A 17057-nucleotide genomic window follows, 5' to 3' on the forward strand; every position below is an offset into this window, starting at 1 on the left:
CAAAGAAAAACACAATTATCTTAATACGACGAATCATCGTTTCTGACTCATTTATAAACTCTTTTTGACGCTCGATTAATTCAGAAAAAACTGATTTTGAACTATTTCTGAACGTTTTTTGTTTTAGCATATATTAACAATATCGAGATATTTATTTTTTTTTTCTTGATGTTTTAAGTTGAAAAAAAGTTCGTCGTTGTGTCAATACTTTGAACCTTTTTTCATCAATTTTTTTTACACAGACTACTCATCTTTTCATGCAATAGTTAAAAATCTGGTGCTGGATTACAACTACTAGAATGCAATTTATTGTTATTAAGTATTTTATCTTACAATCCACCGCTTAGAGTTGAATTTTGTTTATTACTTTTTCTTTTCTCTCTTTTTTTCAATCCTTGATGAAATGTATAGTGCCGATTGGCGTAAATAATTAAATAAATGCTAAATTAAAATACTTTTTTATTTAATAATTTTTATATTTATTGTGTAATGAATTATAAAGAAATAGACGTAGTTTGACATTAATTATCAATTGTATATTTGAGAACATGAAAATACTTTGAACAAAAAATAATTACGATAATGCAATAGTAAAAAATATTTTTGATTTAAACAAAACGTCAAAATTTGTAGTTTTCTCGTTGTACATAACAGTAAATTTATTAACATTTTATGCGCGCATTTTTATTGGCAGATTTATTCCACATAGTTCAACCGAACCGGCCTCAACCGCTCTCTGAGCAGAACGTGCTTCTACAAAATTTATGAAACCATATCGTTCACCCGGCACAACAGCTACACTATTGATTTTACCAAATCTAAAAATAAAAACGATACATTCAATAAAAATAAATATTTATATTGTTAACCATATATATGTATGTATGACATAAATTTATTACTCACTCTGAGAATTTTTTGTGCAGCATACTATCTTTTATTTTGGGATTCAAACTCCCAACCCACACAGCTTTTGCATCAACAGTGTTATTTTTTTGTGGAGTTTTTACAGCATCAGTTACTTCAGTTGCTTTTCCTTTATTTCCGTTAACTTTCGATTCAGCTTTTTTTGTATTTTTAACCGCTTTTATTTTTCTAATAAATAAATTAATTAATTAAATAAAATTATTTAAACAATCTAATAATTTAAAATAAAAATAGTATTTTACACACCTAGGGAAGTAAAGTAAGAAATGTCTCAGATCACATGTAATTGCAACAAACATGTAATCTGAGGCTTTCTTATTTACTTCCCGAGGAGTGTATACTATTTTTCTCCTCGACGGAGGCGGAAAGCGGCAACTTCGTTTTGCACAGCGGGATGAAACTTGACGCTTTCCGCCCGGAGGTGAGAAAAACAATATACTCACGTCGATGCAGATTGTTCTTCAATATTTATTGAAGCTTGCCACGAATTACTATGATCATTATAATCAAATATTTCCATAAATATACTTGTATTACTTGGATTATCTTCGCTATCTGATTGAAAAATTTCACTTTCAATGTCATTGTTTATATTATTGTCGTAAAATTGTTTATCATAATCACTATTTAATTCACATAAAATAGCAATAGCATCCTAAAAAAAAATTTACTAATCAGTAAACATAAATAAATTCTCTCCTACATTTATATCTCATGTCAAACAACTAAATAAAACATACTTTCATTTTTATTAAAGGCGTTTCTCGAAATATTTCTAAAATATATCTTTCAGAAAAACCCATATTAATAAGTTGTATTATTTTCATCCTGTAAAGTTCAAATTTCACAGGCAAGCAATCTGGAAGAACATTTAATGCTTCTTGAAAACATATTTCAGCTTCATTATAATGCTACAAATCAATTGTTTATTAATTAACTAATTAATTAATTAATTATGATAAAAAAATAAATAAATAAATAAACGTTCATAATTATTTACCTCTAAGCCCATCAATGCTTGTGCTTGTCTACATTTCATTATACTTATTAATACTGGATCATCCGTACGAGAAATAACAAATTTTATATCACTCAATGCTCTGAAATAATTACAGTTAATTAAATAAATAAATATAACGAGCAACTTACAGTCACTAGGTGACTGCCCGAGTGTTACTGCAAAATTCATAAAATATTTGAATTTAACTGTTTATTCAAATCTCTACAGTAAAATAAACTCTAGAATCTTTTGTTTATTTCTATTATCATTTAAATTTAATAAGAAAAATATAATCATTAACTCGCAAACTTATTGATTTCGGATCATAAAATGTTTTTTAAAAAATCTATGCACGGTCAAATTTTTTTTACTAATCGTCTAATATGATCCTGAAGTTAGCAGACAATTAAAAATTTCCAGATTTTTTTTCAAGAAATTACAAGAATAAAAAAAAAAATATGCATTTATAGAAAATTAAAGAAGCTACAGATGCAATTTTTTAAAAATTTATCGTTTTAAAAAAATTCAAAAATTATTAGGCATCGGCTAACTTCAGTATCATCGTTTAATATATTTTTTTTTACTGATAAGAAATTAAATTTTTATTATCATAGAAGACATCACATAGACAAAATTTTTTCTCTTTTCTCTTAATTATATATATAATAGTTTATATATATTCAGTGGCAGAATTATTAAAATATTAATTTATGTAAAGAAAATAAATAGGATCGTCTTTTTGTCCCGCGTGATTTAAATGTAATTCGAATGATATAGATAATTGATTTATCTTAAAACTTGGCAATAAAAAAGAGTTTAAACCATGAAAAGGCACAAATTAAAGTCAATACCAAATTTAATAACATTAACAGACTATCATATAAATATGGCCAGAACAAAATTTTTCTTATTGTCTTAATAATATAGATAATATTTAAGTTGATTATTTGAAGAATATACTTACTCAATATAACTACCAACATTCAAATAACAATAACTTCTATTAATATAATGACGTATATCTAATTTATTTAATTTAATGGCTTTCGTAAAATAATATATAGCATCAGCCTTTTGACCTTTCATTATTAATCTGAATCCTTCTTTTCCGTATCCCTCTGGAGTTTTATTACAATTAATATCTCTATTATTTTTATCCTGCAAAAATAAAAAAATTTTAAATAATCAATAAAAATAATTAATCAATAAATAATAAATAACAATTACCTTTTTAACGACAGTAAATCCTTGTAAATCATCTGATGAATCAATACTATTAACATTATTACTATCCGCTATATTATCCATAGAATTTTTATTATTTTTAACAATTGAATTATTTTTAAATTTACTTTTTTGTTTAACAATTGACTGAACAAATGCTGAATGCTCTAACGACAACTCATCTATATCATTGTCTAAATTTGAATTATTACTATTATTATCAATATCTATATCATCTATTTTATCATCAACATCATTGCTGATATTTTTTTTCGAATTTGATATTTGTTGTGAATTTTTTTGATTTCCTGAACTATTTAATGGTTTTTTAGCAGTTTCAAGTTTCTTAGCACGTTGCCGTTCTTTCTTTAATTTTTTTTTCGAAATATGTACAGTCATATCATGTATGTCAATATCTTCTTGTTTTATTGAATTTGTATCAATTTTATTGTCGTATATGTTCATTACTTTCAATATATTTTCACAATCTCTTACACTATTTTTATCACAATGTTTGTTATCCATTTTAATGTCGCTATTCTTCTCAATAAACAACGTGCTATCAAATCTTTTTTTTTTAAATATTTTATTGATTGATAGTAATTTTTTGTATATTGATGATTATTAACACAATCAAAAAAATAATATTGCTAGAAAAAATATAAACAATATTAGTGTCCACGTAATAGCTCAGTTACTAGGCATGCAATAGACGACGTAGGTTATATTTGTAAGGAAACAATTTGTAAATGCATACTTTACCTGATTTTCAAAACTTAATATTACGAAATATTTTAAAATAAATTTCCTGGATAAATTCTCAGAACAGGAAGTTATAACCAAATTAAATATATAATGTTTTCAAATGTAAGAACTGAAACGTTGCAAATTAAAGTTTTCTTGCATTGATAAACATAAATACAATAATACAGAACAATATTGTGTACAGATTCCGATAATACCAATGGCTGCTAAGTCCTTCTTTTGGTCCTGATGGTCGTCATTCGAACATTATATTTATTTGACTTTCAAATGTTTTTTTTTACCGCTCTTAGACAATATAGCATTGAAATAATCTAGAAAACTGTTCAAAATATATTAGTATATAAATATATCATTAATAAGTATACACTGAAATAGAAAAAAATTTTTTTTTTTCTACTTTTGAAGAATTTAAAAATTACTAACAGGACAATTCTCTTGATTTTTAATATCTTTTACTTTTCGTGATTAAATCCCGTAGATTAAAATTAATCAGGGGAAAAAATAATAAAGATCTTTCTGAAAAGTATTCTTAATTTCCACTTTAGCTTGAAATTGACAGTAATTTGACAATTGACAATACCGAACTATGCTGTCCGAATTTGCTGACAATTTGACAGTAAAAGTTAGAAAGAAAGATTTGCGGTTACCCTGATAGCTACCCTAACCGTAAGTTAACTACAAGTTACTGCCGTATTTTAAAGGTAACTTAGAGAAAAGTGTTGTAGAGCAAGCTGTTACCTTTAAGTTGACATTAAATTGTCTATAACTTTTAATTCAATTTGACTACAAGTATTACTGTCAGACAATGACATTAAGTTGATTGAAAGTTTCACTTCAAATTGACGGCAAGTTTTTCTGTCAAGTTACATTCAAGCTACTGCCGTATTTTGAAGCTAATTTAAAGGAATCATAAAGTATTATCCAGCCAAGGTTTGCCAGAAACTTTATCAGGGCAATTGTAAAAATAAAAAAAAATATTAACTTACCGACAAAAAATATTTTTCCCGCCAATTTCAAAATATTTGAAAATTAAACCGTAAAGGCTACCCAACCCACCCAGAAAACCAGCTGAGCTCAATTTTACGTAAACCAGTACATGTCATGTATTGTTTGACGTAAAATTGAGCTTAACTGGTTGTCGGGGCAAGTAGCACACTTGCTTTTGTGACATCTATAAGATAGAAGTTTTAAGGCTGATTTTTCACCCATGATAAGACAAGAATATGTTGACAAAATAATCAGAAATTTATATCACCGAAAATATATCTGCTGAAAAGACCTGACACAGGTGATAACAAAAAATAAATTACAAATAATTGTCAAATAAGTCATCTAAAAGATTTCTTTAATTGAAATGACTTTTTTAAGACGGGACTTTTAAAAGACATCTTCATGGCATCTTAAAGTCGTCTACATGCTGCTTGGATTGGCCGTACTAACCAAATTTTCTTTTAATTTATTAATCAATTTTTATAGCTTCCGAAACAATGTTTAAAACAATTTTTTTCTGCAGATTTTCATTATATGAGTGACATAATTCAATAAATTATTCACGACGTCATTAGAAAAGTAATTTTCAACAATTAGTTAAATACTGCACATCCTCAAGGTGTAACAGTAACCCTTTTCAATGCTTTTTATTCAAAAATAAATATTAAGATTTGAAAATGGAGAATTTTAAGAATTTTCCATAACATTAACGAGGGAAAACTCGTTTGAAAATTCTCATTTACTCTATCAGTACAGCAAAGATACATCCGTTGAAATGAATGAAAAGTTCATTTCACTTATATTTAACTTTTAATATAATACTTTTCAAACTATCTTATTTATTTTGTTGATTTTTTATAAGCTTTTATATATTATACGCTTTGAAATAATTTTCTTTTTGTTTGTCATCAAGATTACAATTTCCTAAAACTAAATCTTTTTGATTAGAGATTAATTACTTGTCTACCATATTTGTATTTTTAATAATAATCAGAAGCTATAACTATGATCTGTTATCACAGCTCTTAGTCATCGTGATAAGAATTTGCAATAAGTATTGCATTTATCTTTATCCCTCGCAGTACTACTAAAATACCGTCATCATGTACATTAATTTAAAACTTTATATATTTGTATTTATCACTTCTGTTTCCTGTCAACGTAAGTTTTTACTGCATCTATTTAGAATAAATAAAACCATAAAATCATCTGGAGAAATTCAGTCAGAAATTAAATGAAAACACTTAAATAATTAGTTCAAGTTCATTAATAATATTCTTGTCATTATTATCAATCAACAGAATGTTCATTTGAAAAACCGGATGGGAGTATATTATCGGAAGAAGAAATAAGATATGGAATTGTTTTACCTTCTATTCTGGATACCGAACAACCTAGCAAGTCATTGCTCACGTATAGAACCACTGGTGTTACTAAATTTATCCAAAATACTACTGCATCTGCCAGTCAACGTTTTTTTATAACTCCTACTTTCGATAGTAACATTTTACAAGTAACTTTGGCTAATGATTTTAAAGATTACGAGATATATGAGGTAATGGATTAATAAAATTAATCAATGTATTTTCATAAAATTAAAAAATTTCATATATTATAATTTTTATGTTTTAATAGACTAAGGAAGCAATAAGTATTAGAGTATACTTCGAGTGTGCTGGAGGAACAGAGACAAATTTCGTAAGGATTGTTGTTATCATGGAGAAATTTTTTTATTAAAAATTACTCTATTTTGATTCATCCTGGAATACTTTTTAAAAATTTTAAAATATATTGCTGACTTTTAGCACTTTATAGTATAAAAATATTTTTAATAAAATATATTTTACTCTATGAGTAGGGGTTCCTTGACAACTGATCACACGTCAATTGATCCTACAAACAACTGATCCCATAGACAACTCATCCCACAAACTAGCCCTGATTAAACAACAGAATTCAACTGAATTGAAAGTTTGAATTTGAATTAAACAGAATTAAACCAATTTAAAAATTTCAAATTCGTTTTAATTCGGATTCAGAACCAGAAATTGGAGAATTAGTTTCGAATTAATCAGAATTAAACCAAATATAATTATTTAAATTCGTTTTAATTTGGTCAAATTCTGGTTTTCATGCCGAATTAGACAGAATTCATTTTTAAGTTAGGTACCGAATTAGCAGAATTTATCTGAATTAAATAGAATTAATAATTTAATTCTGTTTAATTCGATCGAATTCAGTTGTTTAATCAGGGAGATCCAACTCACAACTGATCTTCTAATTCATCTGTTTCACCAAGGTTTTCATAACTTTTATTATCATCATCTTCATGATTTTCAATCGAATGTCGATGGGATCACTTTTCGTGGTATAAAATTGTTGGGATCAGTTGACGGCACACCATGAAGGAGGAACATTGAAAGACAAAATGGTAACAAGTAATCATCTTCCAGGATTACTAAAATTTAGAGTAATTTTTTACTCTAAAATTCTCTCCATATAGAATGATCGGTCCAGTGAATGAACATGATCAGTAACTGAACATTTTTAATTTTTACCTAAAGAAGGTTCTTGACTGCTGTTTGGTTGACAACTTTCAGAACTTCAGTTCTAATTTTTTTCTATCCTTCTACATTAAACTATCAAAAAATACGACCGTTTATTCACTGGCTCAGTCACCCTATGAAAATTCGATTTATGAAATCTAAAAACAAGTCATTGACCACGGAAAATATTTCAGGAAATAATACAGCCTATAACTGACACAAATAATCATGATCCTCAGTTTGTAAATGCGCCATACCGTTATAAATTGTCCATGCCCTTGCCTAAGAACATTCCTCTGCATCTTCTCAGTGGAATTGCTGCCAGAGATATCGATTTGTCTAACAGAAAAATAACATTTTTCCTCAATAACTCTGATGTCAACAGCCAAGGGTTTTTTGCATCTTGGTTATCGACTGACCAAACTGATACCAAACTGCATCGCGCTTCTTTGATGACCACCGCTGTTATAAATTTAAAAAATGATTTTTCATTCAATATCTATGCGCGAGTAATTATTTTTTAAAAACTCATCAACAAGTTTTTAAAAATTTTTTTTATAAAATGACATTGATAATTTTAGGATAATGGAATTGAACCCAGAACCGTTTCTACATCAGTGACGATAATAGTTGATAAAGATAATTCTGTTTTGCGGTTCGAAAAACCAATTTACATTGCGGATTACAGTGGTCTACAGCCTGAAGTGGCTAATGGAACAATATTTACATTTGAACAAGGTGATATTTTATTGAGTGCTGGTGCTGATAATTCTGTTGAATTTTTTTTGCACGAAGAATCACAAGGTAAATTTAATCAATCAAACAATACAGCCCGAATCTTCATCTAATTTATTGATAAATAATTTTATTTTTAATTAGAATATCAAGATAATTTTTACTTGATAAAAAAGTCTGATGCCTCAGTAGGATTACAACTGATTAACCCGCCTAAAAAAATTTTCAATGAGAGTTTTGTTCTTTTAACGTTAAATGTAAGCGTGTAATTAGTTCTGAAAAAATAAATAAATAAATGAATAATTACAATATTTAATTTTCAGGCATCAAAACCAGGAGCAGACGACATTACAGTCATACATATTTCGTTTCCGGGAAGATCAACATCTAAAAATTCTTCAATATCCTCAACAGAAACAACTAAAACAGATCCTTATAATGATGACAGTTCAAGTACTGTAACTACAATTGTTCTGGGAGTTTCTTTAGCCATTGTAACAATTGGATTTGTCGTTATGATTGTTCTTTACTGGAGGTAAAACAATAGATTTAATTAATGCAATCACTTGGGATTGTAATTGATATTGTTTAGTTATGTAATTTATTTAGTCTTAATATTTTTTTTAAATTTATTCAGGCGGACTAGATCCATAGTAACGGAGAAAGTGAATGGTATTCAGGAAAAAAAAGAAGAAATGATGGAAATTGATAAGTAATTATTATTTTTTATTTTTTTTTGCTTAACTAATTACATATGTGATTAAAATATAATTAGACGCGATTGTTCTCACGTTTATTTAGTATAAAAGAGGATAACAAAGGAGACACCTTAATGAGTAGTTTTTAAAATATAAAATCTAAGCGCGTGATGATGATCGAATGTTTTTATTTTATTTATCTTGTTGCCTAACCATATACGAATTAAGTAGTGGGAAAGAAGGTCATGGTGTACATATGCATGATAAATCCTTGCATATCATCACGCACGATCCGTAATAATTATATTCATCCATTGTTATATTTATATTTTATTAAACTTTTGTTTTACTGTATCGATATGTTCAATTGATACCAATAAATTTTATTTGCGCGCTTATATTTTTTTTAGGGACAGTCCACATCCAGTTTCATCGGCAAGAAGATCAGTTGCGTTTAATGACATCGTTGAGGAAATAAAAATCGCCAAACTATAATGATATATTTATTTTCTATAATGATATATATTTAAAGTATAATAATACTTTAACCCGGAAGCTCACTTACAGGAAATAATAAATTTACTCATACTTATTTATAAATTTAAAGAAAGACATTATTTTTTAGAGTAAATTATCATATGTATTATAAATATACTTAAGGAATTATTTAACTTATTATAATATCGTGTAATAAGAATATAGTTAATTAATAAACAAAAATAAAAATAATTATGTTGCAAAACTTGATTATTAAAATGCAATACAAGCATCTTGACATTCTTTTGCGTCGTATCAAAATTGTAAATCAATTTTTTTATTTGTGCATCAGTTTAATTTTTTTAAGATATCGTACTAGTTTAGATATTAATAAAAATTTTATTTATTTATTGAACAGATAAACAAATTTATAAAAAAAATTCAGTTTATAAAATATATAACATTTAAAGATATAAGAATTAAATCCAAGCCCATTCAAGGTATAGATAAATATATATATATTTCTGACCATTCTATAAATTGAGTTCGACCTTGTAGTACTCGGTAACCACTTAGACATATCTACCTACTCGTATATATAAATATATATACTTATATAGGTAAATGTAAGTGTGGTATGCATGCGAAAATGATTATTGGTGTGTGCTCTTGATTAAATACAATATTTCTATATACATATATAACTAAATATAAGCTTAGAAATTTTTGTAAAATGCAACAGATAATTTTAGAGTAAAGTAAGATAGGATCCAGGGTACATATAATCGTATATAGTTATGTATAAAGTAGGGATAGCTGGTTGTTCCCCTCCATAATCGCAGTTGCTTCTGCTGTTGCTGCTGGTACCGTTTTATATGTCGAGCTCGCGATGTTTTAGTTGCCGGTTACGGTTGCTTCTTATATCATATAAAGGCAACTCACTTTAGACTTTTATCTTCATATATATTAAATCACTTGACAGATCCAATTGTACACAATAGTAGTAAACTTAACTTGTTTATATAAATATAGTAAATATTTATTATTTTTTAAAGTTAAAGTTTAGTTTACTCCAAAACAAAATTTATTCATCAATGATTTACGTCTCTGTTTTGTGATTTAGTTACGAGTTTTTGCGTCTGACAGGTCCATTATATCTTTGGACTCTGTACAAATTTACTCAGTGATGTGAATTTACATACTTTTAAATCAAGGTATATTTTTTTTTTAAATCATAAAAATAATAGTAATAATATTTATTATTATTATTATTATAACAATCACATTAAAAGTAAATTGTAATTATTACATATAATTAAAAATTTAATTAAGTTAATAGTAATGAGTTACGTTTAAAAATTGATATTCTATTTTGACCGATGTGTAATATTGATCGTTAAGTAACGGTTTTTTTTTTTTTTTTTTTTTTTTTTGTTATTAAATATTAAAGGAAAGAGCTCATATAAAGTTGATTACAAGTCTACCTAGGTATGTGAACTTAAATTTACGATTTAAGTGTAGTTATTATTTATTATAATAACGCGGGAATTTTTTTTTACTCATTACTCACTACTATTATTACAATAAAAAATAATTTTATTATGTCATAGAAATTTAATTTTCATTTTCCATTTTAAAAATAATTAAAATATTTAAAATAGTTTATTTAAAAATTTTAATTAAAAAAAATTAATTAAAAACTTTTATTATATAGACTAAAGTATTGCGATAGGTAATAACATACTTGCTAATTAAATCGATTGAATGTATAGCTAAATAAATAATATATTGCACTATACGTAATGAATATAATTGATTTTCATTGTCAAATATTAATGACAACGAAAAAAAAAAAAAAAGTTATAAATTTGAAATAAATGTCACGGTGTTAAGTAATTGTAGCTTGCATTGAATTATTTTATTTAGTTTGATGGTTGATGAAGTAACAATTCTGATAAGACCACGCCTATTATACCTCTAGTTGATTTGTGACTATTATTAGTTAATTTTGTCCTCAATAGCTGTAATAATTAAATAATAATAATAATAAGAGTTGTTAAAAAAAGTAAAGTAAAAACTTTAGCTTTAAGTTCGAGTACGGTAATATTAGTAATGAAAGATGATTTGTATTTTTAGTTGACGTTTACGTCGATGAATGTTATCACGATCAATGATAAGAGGGAGCTCGATAGCGATACCGAGTCTAATTGTCAACGTGTAAGACGCCTACTATAAGTAGTATATATTTCATATACATATATAAATATATACACATCAGTTAAGACAAAACGACAATGGCAATTGCGAGGATTAAGAGTTTTCTTGACAGCAGTCTAAAGAGCGTAACGACTCCGTTGGATCGTACCACTAATTTAGAACCTGAAATAGGTCTAAGAATCGTTAATTCGCCGTATGATAAAACACTACGTGTTACTGTTATCGGTGCGAGACATTTGCCACAAAATTTTGGATTTACTCGAGTCAACAGTTATGTTGTCAAGGTAAAATTATTGTGTAATTAAATATCAATTATAAATTTTAATGCTAATGAGTTATATAAAAAAATTTCAGATAAAATTTTTTCCGGGTAAGGAAAAATTTGAGACGACATCAAAAAATGAATCTTGGCCACAGTGGAATGAGGAGTTTACGTTTCACTTAAGAAAAGAAACTAAAATAAAATTTGGCAAATCTAAAGTTACGGAAGAAATTTTAGATGGATCGAAACTTATAATAGCGACGCTTTATGCAATACTTGAGGACAAACCGCTGATAGCGACTGATAAAAAGGAAGCGGAGAAAGAAAATAATTCAAAGGAAAGTGGTAAAGATAGTGGCAAGAAAGATGGAAAGAAAAAGGAAGGAGCTACGACGTCTGGATCACAAGAGTCGAAATCCAATAAATTGTTGGGTCAGTTCTTTGGCAAAAGTACGGAGAAGGAAAAAGAAACGGTCATTGAAAAAAAAAGTATTGATAAAAGACGAACTGTTGGAGCGACTACGATTTCATTAGACAGTAAGAATTTTGTTACTAAACCACCCAAGTCTAAACATTCGGACGATGTTTCGACTGGTGATATTTGGAAACCACTTAGACCGATTGCCAGTGGGATCTCTGGTGCTGAAGATAGAGTAAGTTTAAATAAATTATTTCAATTAAAAATAAAAAGTGATATCCGGTCATACCCGAAATTGAAAACTATATGTTTTATTTATGAAATTTCATACCTACTTTTTGAATAATTATTTTGATCGGATTCAAAGATAAGTCAAATCGATCAATCATTTTAAAAGTTGTAGATTTGAGAAATTTACCCAATTTTATGAAAAATTGTTTTCTATTCATTTCTTTCATTAGAAAAAATTAATTAAAACGATTAGAAAAAAAAAATTTTAAATACTTTTTAATACTTTGAATATTTTTGAATCGCCCTTCTTATGGGCATTTAACATTGCAAATCATTTCGAATTGTTTCTCATAATTAGGATTAAGTTCAAATAATCTAGATTATTTGTCATCAGAAGAAATTTTTAAAAAACTCAAGTTATGCAGTTAAAAAAATTGAAGTTAATTTCATGAACTTCAAAACGCATTTTACGAAATTAAGTTATCACTTTCAGTTCAAAAATTATTTAAGGATAAAGTAAAAAATGCTATTTTTACAAAAATAATAAAAAATTTAAAACACCCATATCTTCTAAACTATTTGATCGATTTTGCTCATCATTGAACTTGGCCAAGATAATTTCCTAAAGAACAAGTACTCTAAGTTTCATTAAGATCTGATAAAAATTTTATTCAGCATCCATCTGAGATGACGCTTTTTATTACATATTTATATGCATACGTAAATACATATATAAACTTTTGAACTGATGACATTTTACGGCATTTCTCAGCAAAATAAAAAATATTATAGTAAAATTCTTTGAAACTTGCGACATGAGACCTTCTACAATAGCTATATTTCTAAGAGAAATATAACTAATGATCAAGTACAAGTTTGATAAGTAACATTATTTTTTTTTTAGCGGGAGTGTAAAAAAGGCCAAGTAGAAATGATTCTAGTACAAGAAAAAAGTGATAAGAAAGATGTAAGTGAAGGTCGGCTGATATTAAGCTTATCTCGTTTGAGATGTTCACTTCAAACAATGCATGAGCAGGAGACACTTAAAGGTCAATTGTATATAAAAATGTCAGTGGTTGATAATGGAAGAGTTACGCATTTTTGGAAAAGTGATCGATTTAATCCAAGTGTATCAATGAAGTTTGCCCAAGACCAAGCGCAAGTTGTTGCTGAAAATCCTTATGAAGGTGCGCTGAAAGATGTCAGTTTTGTCGTTAAATTTGTTTCCAAAAATAAAATGGGTAAGTTATAATTATTCTTAACAATAATATATTCATACATATTTATATATTGGATTCTTTTTTTTTAAGGTAAAAAAACTACAATCGGACACTTTGTCATTGGTCCGGATGTCGGTGGAACATATAGCGAACAATGGAAACAAGCAATGGCCAAACCAGGACAAGCTGTTACTAAATGGCAAGCGTTTGAATGAATCTACTTAGAGTTTGAATTGAAATTGTAAATTCTTTTTTTTATTGTACCGTTTATCGAATGGGTATTAATTTTAAAATGTACATAAGTTGCGAGTAGCTTTGAATAATGATTCAAAATAATCTGATTAAACCGTCCGTTGAAATTCAAACTAGCCACTATTGTTGCTCTCACGAGATGTGATAGCGGAGATTATTTAAATTTTTCACGCAGCATAAAAATATACTGCAGTAAAATAAAATATATTATTAAAGAGATTTTGTATGTTTTGATGAAGATGTTAAAGTTGACGTCTAGTATTTGATCGTAATAAGTTGAAGAATTTATTACAAAGTCTCTGGCGTAATAGTGATCCAATGAATCATTCGAGTTATTACTATGATACGGGTGTGTCATTTAATTGACATAAACGTATTCTATATATAAAAGAAAGTACAATACATAAGTACACGATGCGTCTCGACAATCATTGGAGTGCCATTAACAAAATATTATAAATATTAAAGTAGATTTTGCATTCAATTTTTTTTTTTTTTATTTAAGAAACTAAAATATATTTTTTTTACAATTGTATTTTATAATATTAGTTTTAATATTAATAAGTAATGTCGTTTTATTAAAAGCCTAATATCATTTTTTTAATACTCTGAATCATTGTTTAATAAATAAATTTTTTTATTTTAATAAATTACGCACCTAGATAATTTTTATTGTTTTTTTTATTAATAAAAATAAAAACTCCAAGTGTTTATTATTGTAATCAACACTTTTATTGTATAAAATTTTCGTAAAAAAACATTGATACTCTTAATTTATTTTCCTAATTTACATTAACATTTAAATCGAACTTGTAAAAAATTAAAAAATAATTATAGATCATGATTATTAAAATTAATAAAATTATCACTAAGTAATTTCTGCAATTGGACGGATTTTACAGTCATATAAAAATATTAATTAATATCATGATATTCCAATAGAAATATCTCCTTTAAAAATTTTCATATTTGTACTACATGAGTGTTAGATATAAAAAGTACTCATAGCTTAAACTTGAAGACAGTAAGTATATGCGTTTGAATTATTTTGATGATGGTAACAAAAAAAAAAATATTTTTTATACAAAATACAGTATAAAACAAAAAAACTGGACGTGATGAATCACATTTAAGGCACACGTTATTTTCTATTCGGCTTGTTCTTGTCTTAAATAAAATTCATTTGGAATAAAAATTGATTTGATCGCAAAAACTTATTACTGAACTGGTGATCATGATAAATAAAATATCATCACTTAGCTGTCAAATAGTATCCTAATGTTAATAAACCGGCAGCTAATGAAAGCAACCAAGAACTCTGTACTGAAGTACTTGCGTTACATCCATCTTTACTGTTGCATGTACAGTATTCCATAAATATATTGTATGATCCTGTTCTCATCAGACAAAATCTTTCATCACCGGCAATACCAGGTTCTCCTAAGTACGCGCAACTTCTTATATATGTCCACACTCCATGAACTATAAATAAATGAATAAATTAGATAAGTATGAAATTTTAAAAAATTAACTGTCATATTTTATGATCTTGAAATTGATAGACGATCAACAATTTTCTGATTTTTTTTTCAACAAATCAATGACAAAAAAAAAAATTCACGTGTAGAAAATTCAAAAAATTGTAGGTGCCATTTTTTCAAATAATTTTTTTTTATAATTTATTTTTTTGAAAAAAAAAAATCAAATAACTATTAGACGTGGGCTAACTTCAGTATTATAATTTTTGTATGTTTAAATTTGAATTTATTAGACCACAAACCTTTTTGTCGAATTTTACGACATAATGTTGCTTTTAAATTCGGTAAATAATCTAATGGCATTTTTTCAGAACAATCAGCTATTGGAACAGTCGTATTGTCGAAAGGATCAGCACATTTTGGATCTGAATCTGATCTGCATTCCCAACATTTTATTGCTGAGCCTATTAAATAAATATATACGTAATTATTTTTAATTAAAACAATACTTATTATTTTTTAATTACAGTAAAAAAAAAGTAGACTATTGGAAATAAATATATTAATAATTACTTTGGTGAATAAAAAGTACTAGTAGTACTAATAAAATAATAAATTGCGAGCTCTGGGCCATATTAATTAGAAATTATAAACAATATTTTTAAAATATTAGTCACATAAACAAGTGTATGATTAATTTTTGTCACAAATTTAATCACAGTATGATTTTAGTATTATTTATTTAAAACAATTTATTTTTTAAATTTATGAGATTTTACGATTTATTTAATAGTTTTATATTTTTTTAAATAAATTCTCAAAAACTAAATAATCAACACTGAACAGAATGATAAATTGTATGCGGCGACGCCCTACCCAACGTCGAATACCACTACCATTTACTAACAGCTCTCTTCTAAATGCTTACGTATACCTATATATTTATGTATACTATAATATGTGTGTAAGTACTACAAATGTCAAATTAGAAATTAATTTTAAAATTTTAAATAATAATTAATATTTGTTAATGTAATTTTAAAGGAAAGTTATAATCTATGATTTTCAAAAAGTTTTATTATCAATTTTATTTTATTTTAAAAAATTTGTATTAAAGAATAAAACTGTAAGTTTATAAGCAGGCGCGTAAATATTTTTTGAATAATATTCATAAAAATTTATTGTTATTGCACAATTAAAAAGTAGTTATGCAGATTTATATCCAATATAAATCAAAAATATTAATGGGAAGAGAGGTGGAGGGGGGGGGGGTTTAAGAAAATATTAAAATTTTGGGGGCTCAAGTAAATCTACTTTTCTTTTTTTAATGATCTTCAAAGTAAATAGAAAAAAATTTCAGCTGCAGTTGAAAAAAAAATTATCATTTTTTGCGGGTAAATAAAAATATATCGGATTTTTTAAGCAGGCATGTGGTCACTGCTACATTTTTGTATGTTTAAAACTATGAGAGTGAACGTAGCAAACATTAGACAAATTAAAAATTATCAATGAATAGAGTAAAAATTTAAAAAAAATGCGCATTTAAAAAATTTAAAAATTAATAAGTGCATTTTTTATAAATATTATTTTTTTTCAATTATTCACTCTATTTATTTA

The 17057-nt window shown here is 26.5% G+C and overlaps 4 protein-coding genes across 6 annotated transcripts; 2 read left to right on the forward strand and 2 right to left on the reverse strand.

Annotated features, from left to right (window-relative positions):
- Positions 1-483: 483 nt before the first annotated feature.
- LOC103573184 (uncharacterized) lies at positions 484-4064 on the reverse strand. Its single transcript, XM_008552154.1, has 8 exons — positions 3914-4064; positions 3155-3801; positions 2892-3085; positions 1928-2027; positions 1668-1838; positions 1371-1582; positions 907-1095; positions 484-818 (listed from the first exon to the last, which is right to left on the reverse strand). The coding sequence occupies exons 2-8, from the start codon at positions 3674-3676 to the stop codon at positions 671-673; spliced, it is 1536 nt and encodes a 511-aa protein (XP_008550376.1). The 5' UTR covers positions 3677-3801; positions 3914-4064; the 3' UTR covers positions 484-670.
- A 1926-nt stretch (positions 4065-5990) lies between these two features.
- Positions 5991-9426, forward strand: LOC103573183 (uncharacterized). The gene is made up of 9 exons (XM_008552152.2): positions 5991-6067; positions 6208-6461; positions 6542-6604; positions 7647-7961; positions 8034-8256; positions 8332-8444; positions 8511-8722; positions 8825-8899; positions 9296-9426. The coding sequence occupies exons 1-9, from the start codon at positions 6010-6012 to the stop codon at positions 9378-9380; spliced, it is 1398 nt and encodes a 465-aa protein (XP_008550374.1). The 5' UTR covers positions 5991-6009; the 3' UTR covers positions 9381-9426.
- An 809-nt stretch (positions 9427-10235) lies between these two features.
- On the forward strand, positions 10236-13992 carry LOC103573182 (uncharacterized). Of its 3 annotated transcripts, XM_008552150.3 has the most exons (6): positions 10236-10393; positions 10486-10576; positions 11499-11863; positions 11934-12494; positions 13395-13731; positions 13801-13992. In XM_008552150.3, exons 3-6 carry the CDS (start codon positions 11657-11659, stop codon positions 13923-13925), a joined length of 1230 nt encoding a protein of 409 aa, XP_008550372.1. In that variant the 5' UTR covers positions 10236-10393; positions 10486-10576; positions 11499-11656; the 3' UTR covers positions 13926-13992. The 3 variants fall into 3 exon arrangements, with proteins under 3 accessions (XP_008550372.1, XP_008550371.1, XP_008550373.1); XM_008552149.3 differs by having other exon boundaries at positions 10236-10576; XM_008552151.3 differs by lacking the exons at positions 10236-10393; positions 10486-10576 and adding an exon at positions 10831-10850.
- Positions 13993-14076: 84 nt separating this feature from the next.
- Positions 14077-16322, reverse strand: LOC103573181 (uncharacterized). Its single transcript, XM_008552148.3, has 3 exons — positions 16014-16322; positions 15743-15904; positions 14077-15444 (listed from the first exon to the last, which is right to left on the reverse strand). The coding sequence occupies exons 1-3, from the start codon at positions 16072-16074 to the stop codon at positions 15215-15217; spliced, it is 453 nt and encodes a 150-aa protein (XP_008550370.1). The 5' UTR covers positions 16075-16322; the 3' UTR covers positions 14077-15214.
- Between the last annotated feature and the right edge of the window lie 735 nt (positions 16323-17057).

This window comes from Microplitis demolitor, chromosome 8 (genome assembly GCF_026212275.2).
Source record: "Microplitis demolitor isolate Queensland-Clemson2020A chromosome 8, iyMicDemo2.1a, whole genome shotgun sequence".
Lineage (NCBI taxonomy): Eukaryota > Metazoa > Arthropoda > Insecta > Hymenoptera > Braconidae > Microplitis > Microplitis demolitor.